The sequence below is a fragment of the Pipistrellus kuhlii genome, unplaced genomic scaffold, assembly GCF_014108245.1.
Source record: "Pipistrellus kuhlii isolate mPipKuh1 unplaced genomic scaffold, mPipKuh1.p scaffold_m20_p_18, whole genome shotgun sequence".
NCBI lineage: Eukaryota > Metazoa > Chordata > Mammalia > Chiroptera > Vespertilionidae > Pipistrellus > Pipistrellus kuhlii.
Genome location: NW_023425493.1, coordinates 960,698 through 971,609, shown reverse-complemented (window position 1 = coordinate 971,609; position 10,912 = coordinate 960,698). Strand labels below are relative to the sequence as shown.

General features: G+C 61.1%; 1 protein-coding gene across 1 annotated transcript in view; it reads left to right on the top strand.

The window, feature by feature from the left end:
- Window positions 1–1,796: 1,796 nt before the first annotated feature.
- The window catches only part of FAM78B (family with sequence similarity 78 member B), a 38,695-nt gene continuing 29,579 nt past the window's right edge, over window positions 1,797–10,912 (top strand). The window contains exon 1 of the mRNA XM_036442692.2: window positions 1,797–2,562. Coding sequence (XP_036298585.1) covers window positions 2,300–2,562 — 263 coding nt within the window. The 5' untranslated portion in view covers window positions 1,797–2,299. The remainder of the gene's footprint in view (window positions 2,563–10,912) is intronic.

The following is a 10,912-nucleotide window of genomic DNA, read 5'->3' as shown; positions in this document are numbered from 1 at the left end:
TTTGCCCAACTCTTGCCCCCACCGTCCTCTCATGCTCTTCTTTGTGCGCCTCTGTCAGCATCTTGAGGGTCTGCTCTGAGTGTCACTACTTCAACACAGCCTGGTGTGACCCCATGGCTCCCCGGTCGGGGTCCCATGGGGTTGGGTACACACCACTATTAAAGCCCGTGTCACAATGTATAGGGGCAGCTTGTTAACCGGGTGTCTCCGGCGATCCCCGGGCTGTGGTCACCTCTGAGCCCTGGTGCTCTCCACACGTCCGGCTCCCAGGCAGGCAGCGTTTGCTGGACTAACGGGACGCGACTGAGATCTGGGCTACCTCGTCAAGTGAGAGAAGCGTGTTATCAAAGGGCCAAACTACTTTTTTCTGTTAATTATAAAGTGAATCAAGATGCCAGCAAAATTAAATCAAGGATGAAGAGTGCTTAGATCCCCACCAATGTTTAAATTACCACAACTGTTCTGGCTACGGACGAACTTTAGGCAGCCTCCTGCGGCCTGTTAAGAGTGTTTCACTCGTGGGCACCGGTGAATGCCTCATAATCATAAAATACAGAAAAGCTACTAGTTTTGAAAATATAAATGTAAAAAGATGCCCAGGAACAGCATTTGCTAAATATTTTTTTTCTGCGCATTTGACCACAATGTCAGACACAAGATGTCACACTGAATGCAATGCCCAGTGGCGGGGGAAGAGGGTTACAGGGAGGCTCTTTAGCTTCTCATTCGTTCACACACACAACTGTGGTCGCCACCATGTGCAGAGACAACGCAGGGCCCATGAGATTCCAGGCTTCCTGGGGGAGATGGATACAAACCACTCAGAGTATCCTGGGCAGGAAACCCAGTCCTGTTCCCACAAGAGCTGTTCCCCTTGTTCTCAGCGGGTCACAGGTTACCTGGGGTGACCTCAATGCAGCTAGGGGGTCGCGCAGGGCACAGCCCGGCGTCCACGTGCGGCTTTGGGTCTGCGCTGCGGCTGCTGGCAGAGCGTGTTCTCAGCAGGAAGGTTTGCGTGGAGGCAGGCAGGAAGTAGACGCCGCTCCGGCTCCGACCGAAACTGCTGGGATCTCGGTGACTGGGCGTTAGGTACCCTCCCCCCAGACCCCGGTGGGAAGAAAGCTCCCAGACAACGGCAGGGGAGACCCTCGGTCCGCTGCCCTTAGCACCTCTGCCGGAGCCCGACCTCAGCGTCTACAGGGAGGGGTACGGGGCGCTCCATGACAGAAAGAACCCCTCTCAGCTACAGCTGCTCCCCTCACCCCTCTCTGCCTCCATCGTGCACTGAGGGTTCCCACCTTGAATCCTGACAGCTCTGCGCCCCTCTCCGCCACCCCACCCCTCCCACCCACCCAATCCCCCGGCCTGTTCCCCACGCCCCCTTCACTTTGCCTGGGCGGGTCCCCACCTCCACGACCACCACCGCCCACCCCACGCCCGGCTAAGGCGTCTAGCCGTCCTTCCCCCCTCCCACCCCCGCCTACCCAGCCCCATCCAGCCGGGTCCCCAAACCCCCGCGCCCACCCAGCCCCTTCCAGCGGGGTCCCCACGCCCCTCCCAGCCCGGGCACCGCCCACTGCAGCCCCGCCCTGCAGGCCCGGTCCACGTGTCGGCCTCGCCGGGCGCCCGAGGCCCTTTAAACACCCCCACCCTGCACAGCACCCCCCACGCGGACGGCAGCCGGAGAGGGACAAAACTCCGCGCGCAGCCAGTTTCCTCCGCGATCGCGTCCCGGCCGCCCGGCCCGCCGGCCCTCCGCCCGGGTCGCCGCCCACCCCCCCCGCCGCGGGCGGGGCCGGAGGAGCGCATCCCCCGCCTCCGCCGCCGCCGCCGCCGCCGGCCGCCCGCCGCTGGGTGCGCTGCTCGCGGGGGGCGGCCGCGGTGCAGAGGTTCATGCAGCGGCGGCGGCGGCAGAGGAACCGGGCTCCATGCGGCCGCCGCCGCCTCTCCGGCCAGGGGCGGCGGGCTCCGGCCCGAGGCGGGCGCCCCTCCCCGCAGCGCCGCTCCCTGCCCTGCCCTCCGCGCGGGCGCCGGAGCCGGTGGGGGCGCCCCTCCCCGCCTAGGAGCGCAGGCTCCGCGCCCCGCCGGAGCGAGGGGCGGGCGTGGCGGGGCGGGGGCGGGCTGCCCGGACCCCGCGCGGCGGCGGGAGGAGGGGGCTTCCCCGGAGGATGGCCGGCGGCGGCGCCCCGCTCCTAGGCGCGCGCTGAGCCGCCCCGGGCGCGGGAGGCGCGTGGCCGAGCCGGCGTGACGGGCCCCCCGGCGGCCCCCGCGCCCCGCGCCGCGCAGGCCGGGCGGCAGGATGGGCTGCGTCCAGAGCATCGCCTGCAAGGCGCGGGTGCGGCGCGAGAACATCGTGGTGTACGACGTGTGCGCCACCATCGACCAGTGCCCCACGCGCATCGAGGAGACCTCGCCCATCGTCCTGCGCTACAAGACCCCCTACTTCAAAGCCTCGGCGCGCGTGGTCATGCCCCCCATCCCCCGCCACGAGACCTGGGTGGTGGGCTGGATCCAGGCGTGCAACCAGATGGAGTTCTTCAACACCTACAGCGACCTGGGCATGTAAGCGACCGGCTGTGCGGGGCGGGAGCGGGTCTCCCTGCGGCCCCGGCTCCGCTCCCACCCCGACCTCCTCCAGCTCCTTCTCTCCGCTCTCCCCATCCTCCGTCTACACCTCCCTCCCGCTCCCTCCCTCTCCCCCTCCCTGCGCTTTTGTCTCAGGGACTGGGCGGGCGCGGGGAGGCTCCTCGCGAAGCAGTTCCTCGTGGTTTGCGTCTGGCTCCCCGAGAGCGCGGAGACGGTGTGGGGCGCAGAGGACGCGGCGAGGAGTGTTCGAGAGAGAGCTGGGGGTGGCTGGCCGGCGCCCTGGGGGTTTCGGGGCGTCGCCTGTGGTTTGGGGGCTTTCCGGGAAGAGTTTGGGGGACCTGTGGAGAGAGGAGCGGAGGGGAGCGCGGGGGCGCATGGGCTGTGCCGCGCGTCCTTTGGCGAAGCAGGTCCCGGGCGCCCTGGCGGGGATGAGGATCCTGCTCGTGCTCCTCTGACTGATGAAATCCCGCCCTGGTCCCCCGGGCCGGAGCCGGAGGCATTTCCATCTGGAGTGGCCAGCCCGGCAGAACCGCCGTCTGGCCGGGCGCCCTTGGGAGGCGTTCTGGGCGGCGGGAGCAGGGACACCGGGCGCGTCAGGCCGAGCAGGACTGGGGGCCTGTGCCAGCGGCCCTGGCAGGTTCGCCCGCTGTGCGTGTGGTGCTCCACAGTCTTAACTTACTCCAGAACTTTCCTCATTGCGGCGCCGGGAAGGCCCGTTCCTCCGAATCTGGGAGCTCTCCAACTGCTTTCAGCAGCGCCGCTGCTGTGCCGGTGCCGGTGCGCGGCCAGGTGCAGACCCAGCCTCCCCGGCCACCAGGGGCGGACCGCAGGCTGGTGCGGTGGCTGGTGCGGTGGCCTCTAGGGCTCTCTTATTTACTAAATGTTCATAATTCCCCGCCAGCCTCCCTTCAGAAGCAGGCTCTGCGCGGGTGCGGCCGCAGCGGCTGACAGGGTTGGGCCTGCGTTCCTCCTGCTGTTCCAGGGCAGGTCCGGGCACCCTAATTAGCTTGCAGCCCACAGGGAGCCCCTTTTCTGGAAGTCAGCCTCATTTCGGTTATTAATCCCAAACTCTAGAATCCCCAGGTCCACCCAGCGAGCGTGGATATGGGTCAGGCCATCTTCTGCAGCCGCTCGCCGGCTCCCTGCAGCAGGGCAGCCCGCTGGTCGGCGGTGCTAAAAGGAATGCTGACAGGTCACTCCGTCCTCCCCCAGGAGGGTTTGCACTTTTCCAGCACAAAAGCTCGGGGCAGGAGAAAGCTGTTTCTGCTGAAGGTGTGTGAACACGGCCCTCAGGCCCCCACACTCCGTTCTCCTCCTTCCCAGGGGTGGCTGGGTCTGAGAAATGGGGAGCCTGTCATTTGGGGTGAATCACATCATTTTTAAAAACAGACACGCCCTCAAAAAGAATGATTATATTTGGCCGAAACCGGTTTGGCTCAGTGGTAGAGCGTCGGTCTGCGGACTGAAAGGTCCCAGGTTCGATTCCGGTCAAGGGCATGTACATCGGTTGCGGGCACATCCCCGGCAGGGGGTATGCAAGAGACAGCTGGTCGATGTTTCTCTCTCATTGACGTTTCTAGCTCTCTATCTCTCTCCCTTCCTCTCTGTAAGAAATCAATAAAATATATTTTTTTTTAAAAAAGAATGATTATATTTGAACATACGTGTCTCTTCAAGCTGGTTTTTTTGTTTTTGTTTTATTTTGGTTTTTAGAAACCTGTTTTTTCCAACCAAGTCAGAGAAAGGCCCGGACAGGGTAAGGGTGCCCTCCCTTCGGCCCCCCGCCCTGGCCCTGAGGGCAGTATAACCTTGATGGGGGAGGGGGGCAGTGATCGAAACCTGGGTCCCTAGTAGAGGAGCCAGAGGAACAGGACAGAAACAGCCTCGGGGTTCCCAGGACCACACAGCCAGGGCTCTTGGTTACCTTAATCTCTTTTAAAAAGCAAACCAAAGGCAAATACGTGAAGAATTCTCCAAAAAGGAAATGTGTCCAGCCTCAGGAGAAGTGGCAGGGAGATGGAAACAGAGGTGGGGGTTGAACTTCCTGGACTCGGGGGGAGGGTGTGTCCGTGCTGGAAGGACATTGATGGGCATGAATTGGTGCCAGCGCTGGGGCTGAGGGGCCTCAGAGTTCTCACCTTCGGGACTGGGGAAAGCTTTGCCTCCTTCCAGTGTTCTAAGGTTTTTTGTGTGTGTTTTTTTGCTACTTCCAGTGTTGTAAGGTTGTTGGTTTTCAAGTTGTTGATGCCGGGGAGCAAGGACGGTCCCCGAGAAGTCTGAAAGTCCGTTATGCTGGGTCCGTGTCCAGATTCCGCCCGCCCCCTGTGGCTGCAGTAATTGCTCTGTTTAAGGCCACTTGGAGCCCAGATTTGATTGAACCGATTCCCACAAAATGCTGATGCCCGAGAACTTGGCCAGTGTCAACTTTTTAACGGGAGCTCTTATGACATGCGTCGCTGCAGTCCGCTGGGTTTTATGTCCACTTCCGCCGGCCCCTGGAGTGGAAAAAACCCGCACCCGTGCGCAATCACTTGTTATTGCGCGAAGCATGACGGGATGAGAGGACTGGGGTTAGAAAGCTGCCTTTTTGAGGAAATCCACAACTCAGAACGGCAAGAAAACTCTAATGGCTTAATAGAAAACGTGAACTTTTGTGGTTTAAATTTTTAACGTTTCCAAGAATAGGGTTCTGAAATAGCTGATGAAGATTATGATGGTCGGAGCTTCACTTGAACTTGAAGTCAAGCGATGGAACTGGCTCTGATGCTTCTGTGGCGGCGGGATGGGGAGCACTAATTGTCTCGTGAGCCCTGCAGCCGCAGCCGTGGAGACGCGGGTCTCATCCGTCAGTGAGGAGGGGCCGCTGCTTTTCTCATCCCACCCGTCAACAAACCCGTGTTTCCGAGGGCCCCCGACGTTCTGGAACATGTGGGCAGCTTCCCTGCTCCTCAGTGTGAGAGGTGGGGGGATGCTGGAGAGGCTGGGGCACCGGGCAGGGTTCTCTGGAGGCGTGAGGACTGGACTGGACTTGAATGGACGAGATTCCACTGGGCAAGGAAGACTGACTCTGAATCGAAAACAGCAAATGCCAGGGAAGGGGTGGGGCTGGAGTGAGCTTCCAAGTGGAGACTGTGGGAGAGGGTTCTAGAGGGGGGCTGGGGTGTGTTGGGGAAGTCCTCGGGCATGTGGTCTGGAAAAACCAAGTCGAGGTCGGAGTATCAGGAGGCGCTCCATGCCTTCAGACCTCCCAGGCACATGGGGCTTTTCAGTAAGACATGAGACCTTTATGGTGGGAGTTTTGGATCATAGAGTCCAACCCAAGAGGTTCCCTGAGGGAGGTTTGAACCAGAAATGGGGTCCTATGTCAAGGTCAGAGGAGGGGAAGCTGAGGCCGATGGGGAGCCCATGTGGGTCGTCTTCTCGAGCTGGAAGGGAATGAACTCTCGGATCAGCCCAGGCTCATGGTGCGGAGGACGCTGGCCTGGGTGGAACTTTAGGAGCCAGGAGGTCCTAGCTCCCTCCCCTCCTTCAGCTCTACCTGTCTCTCTAGTCTTCCCTTTGAGCCACCATCACTGGAGATCTGACTGTACCCCTCCCTCTGTCACCTCTCCTTCCACCAGGCAGGTTCCATTCATTCCACACGGCTCACACTCAGTTCCTCTGTGCTGTCCATGTCACACTCACCTCCTCAGCATCATTCCCTGTGGCTGACGGCCTCCTCACCTCACTCACTGCCTTCGTCGAGCTTCCGTGCTGTTTGTCCAGCTTCTTCTCTGTCTCTTACCTGAAAAGGCAGTTCATCAGGACTCTGCTCTCTCTACATGCTCCCTGCGAGATTCCTTCCTTCCTTCCTTTTATTGATTTCAGAGAGGAAGGGAGAAGGAGATAGAGATAGAAACATCAATGATGAGAGAGAATCATTGATCAGCTGCCTCCTGCATGCCCCGTACTGGAGCTGGCAACTGGAGTATATGCTCTTGACCAGAATCAAACACCGGACCCTTCAGTCCACAGGCTGACACTGTATCCCCTGAGCCACACCGGCTAGGGCTACTCCCTGGGCGATATCATCCATCCCAGGGGCCGCTGATGCTCTCCACGGGAAGCAGTCACCTGCAGCTTCAGGGGGTGTGTGTCTACCCACATTTCCCCTTGGCCATCGGGGTGGCATCTCAAGCTTTTCAAATTCAGACCTGAACCCTTGACTGCAGTGCCCACCCCGAATCCACATCAGTGTCACTCTAGCTATCCCCCCACACCTCGGCTCCACACTCCAGTCCTGCTGATGTCTCCCGGGCAGCTCTGACTGGCCACACTCTCTATGGCGACCAGGATAGCTCTGTCCGGCCACACTCCCTGCGGCCACTGGACAGCTCTGTCCGGCCACACTCCCTGCGGCCACTGGACAGCTCTGTCCGGCCACACTCCCTGTGGCCACCGGACAGCTCTGTCCGGCCACACTCCCTACGGCCACCGGACAGCTCTGTCCGGCCACACTCCCTACAGCCACCGGACAGCTCTGTCCGGCCACACTCCCTGTGATCACAGGATGGCTCTGTCCGGCCACACTCCCTGCGGCCACTGGACAGCTCTGACTGGCCACACTCCCTGTGGCCACCCCTTCCATCTCAGGACACGTCGCCATCACTGCCCTGGCTCCGACAGAGGCTTCCTAACCAAACTCCTCGCCTCCAGGTCCTTCCCCGCACGGCAGCCTGAGTGACGTTTTAAAGATGTAAGTGCTACCACTTTTTTTGCTTACGCCCTTTAGTGACTTCCATGCAATCGGGTGAACTTTGAGGATGTCTCCCACTCTCTGAATTCTGTCCCCAAGCCAGGCCAGCTTTTCCCATTTCTCCCAAGGGACCAGCTTGGTCCCAACCCAGACTCTTCATGGGCTGCTCTGTCTGAGGTACTCTCCGTGCCCACCCTCTCCTAGCAAATCCCACTCGCCCTCCAGGTCTCAGCAGCTAGCTCTGCAGAGAGCCCTGTCTCCCCCCCTTTAGGGCAGTCTTTCCCTCCACCGTGTACGGTCCACGCAGGGAGAGAATTGCTGGTTTTCACTGCACTGGTTTTCACTGCCTCGGCTCCTGCAACCTCAGTCCGTTTTATTCTCGACGAACGAACAGCGCTGGGCCCCAGCACAGGGTCAAGAAACATCTGACGAAGATAAATAAATGAGCCATTTGTCTGACCTCAGATAGTCTTTCTTCTCCTCGTGTTAGCTTTTCCTCTTAAACCCACACGCCCTGGGGTCCGGACCCTCCGCCGCCCTCAGCACGCGGACAGTTCCCGTCGCGGTGCTTCCTGCCATTTTGTTCCGCGTTGCCTCCTCGGCACAGGCTTCCTCTGCCATGTCCTCTGTCCCCGTGGCCCCTGTGCAGCAGGAGCCGGGAATGGTGTTCAGCAAACACTGCGGCCTCTAAGTCCCCAAGGAGACATGACAGAGAGCCTGCCGTAGTCCTGCTCCGCCCGCATGACCCACTCGGGCCTGAGCCAGGACTGTGGACGTGAGACTGGCCATTGCTGAGATGCCCGCCCTGCCCAGCCACCAGTGCCCCAAAGCCAACCTCCCGCATTCCCCTGCCTGGGCATGCAGTGTGGCCATGGGTGGGTCCTTCGCTGCCCACCGAGATGCCTCCTGCGGACCCAGCTTGCCCTGTCTGTCCAAGGAGCCCGATGGGTGTCCAGGCCACTTGTGCCCACACCCATCCCCTCAGTCCCACTCCGTTCCCAGGCACGGGCTCCTGACCAGGAAGTAGCCAGAGCTGCTTCTCACCAGAAACACTGGGGGCCCCTGGTCTAGAGCCACTTCCTGTCCCCAAGGAAGCCCTGACTGCCCTTGACAACTGGCCTGCCCCTGGGCCTGTAATCTCTCCATCTCTCAGGAAGGAGGCGGGAGGGGTGCAGATCTTATCAGAGCATTAGCTGACTGCAGATAAAACACAACTCTGAGTCCCGAGGTGGGGATGGGAGAGGTGGGTGGATGACAGATGATGGAGAAAGAACTCGGGGGCTCAGGGGAGAAATCAGTGGGGGTTAGAAAGGACACGGTTTGGAGAGCCTGGGGTGCTAGATCGCTGCACAGCGCTGGGGGACGTGGAAGCGGGCAGAGGCGTGTGGGCCGCCCGCAGGGTGTCTGTGACCTTCCCCGTGGCAGCGAGGTCATTGCTGTCCAGGCCGATGTGCAAGTGCTTCACGAAGTTCCAGGTCAAGGAAGAGGGCGACTGGGTGAGGAAGTGCAGGGCCTGGTGAGGAAGGCAGGGCCTCAGGACCCACCCCCGACCCCTCCCTCCCGCTCGCTTGGCCCTTCTGGCCCTCCCTGTGGCCCTGTGAGCCGGATGCTGTGATTCTGTCCTGTTATCGATGGGAGACAGGATGGCGAGGTCAGAGGATTTGCCGGAGGCCTCACGTCCAGCGATTGGCTGAGCTGGGATGCCTCTGGCCCCTGGTCCTGCCGGGCCCAGCTGTGGCGGGACAGGTTAGCATTCCGTTCGTGTCAGCACACAGACCTCCTGGCTAAGGTTCCCGCCATCACTGGCCCAGCTTTTCCCTGGCATTTGGGGAGATGCTCAGCTTTGTCCTCGGGATTCAAGTCGGTGATCCTGCCATTCTCTCAGCCAGGCACTTAGGCCCCCTGGCGGGAAAAGTTGCCACGGACAACAGAGGGCAGTAGCTGGTTGTGTGAACACGAACCACAGGAAGTGGCTGTGACCTGTGATCGGCTGTGATGAGAGCAGAGGGAACCTGCAGTTAGCAGCCACAGAGCAGGTGGTGGCCACTCCGAGGCAGGGCCCGCGGGTGCCAGGCCCCTGGGAGGGCTGGAGTCCCCACCCCCAGGGCAGAGAGGCCCATAGTGTGGATGTCCCCACCGGACAGAGCCATAGGCGAACCCCGTCTTGCCCACAAAGATCACTGAGCTGTTGGGGGTTGCGGTAGGTTCGTAAGAAGGGGGGTGCGTGTGCAGGCGTAGGGACTGTGTTCAGAGTCTGGGAGGTCCCGCCACGGGAAGGGGAACAGACGACATTATGGGTGAGGTGTGGGGCGCTCATGGCGAGGTGGGGTGCCTCAGCTCAGGGCCCCACATTGGCCGTCCAGGCTCCTCCGAGAGCTGCCCGTGGCCTCTGTCAGCCCCAAGGGCAGCCCTGGCCCAGCCGGCAGTCGCCCGGCCCCTCAGGCGCTGCCTTGGGAATTGTTCATCCCTCCGCTCAGCACTTGGAGGAGAGAGGCCCTGGGAGGACCTGGCTCTCCCACCGGCTCCCGGGACACGCCTGTGGCTCCGGATGCTCACCTGGGAGACCTGTTGGCGCGGGACCCTGCCGCTCAGGCGCTGGACAGCCAGCCAGCTGGTCGTGCTGACGGTGCCCGTTAAAGACACAGCCGCTGAGGCCCAGTGCCAGCGCTGTGACCTTTGCAGGTCCCTGAACAGTTCCGTGTCTCTCATGCCTGCACGTGAATGTGCTGTTTCCTAAGGAACCAAGGGAGGTGCCGCGGTGGAGGGCTCTCCTGACTCCAAGTGCTGGGCACCTGCTAGGGCGACCGTGCCACCAGGGGGTGACGCTGGGTCAGCCTGAGGGCACCGGCGGGTGTGGTCGGGCACAGAAGGTCCAGACTGGGAGCCAGAGGGCACAGGGACGGCTGTCTTCTGTCTTCCAAGTCCCAGTGGAAGCCACCCTCCGGGTTGGCTCTGAGCCGTGGCTCTGGGCGTGGTGAGAGGATGGAAACCACGTGGTCCGCGCCAGGGACTGTGGGGTTGGTTCCCAGGCTGGGGGACAGACGAGACCGGCACCACAAATAAATTGTGTCTGAGACTCTAATAGATTCTTTACAACGTATGTTTAATAATACACACATTCACAGCTTTGTCCCTTTGTAAGAGGGCCTCCCATAGTTAACCTCACATTAACCACGAAACCTATTTAAGGCAGCTGTTTTCCCGGTGTTAGATGAAATAGCTTACTCAGGGTCACTGGCAGGTACTGGTCAAACCAGACCTGGCGCCCAGGCCTCTGCCTCCTGCCCTAGTGCCCTCCTGTGCCAAGTGCACGGCCAGCCAACCAGGACAGGAGCCGCGTACACGGAGCCCTTCCGAGCGGGTCAGCGCCCAGAGGCCTCTGAGGACAAGAGAGGGTGGATGAGAACACGGAAACATGTTCAACAAAAGCAAAGAGGAATGCCGGGCCGTCAGGTTAACACAAAATATTATACATCAGGCCTGTGCCCCTCGGGGGTGATGGCAGCCTGACCGCTCCCTCCGGAGCCGGCCTTTCAGCGCCGGCTCATGGGCCGAGCTGGGCAGCCGCGCGAGGCTGTCAGGGCCTGACTA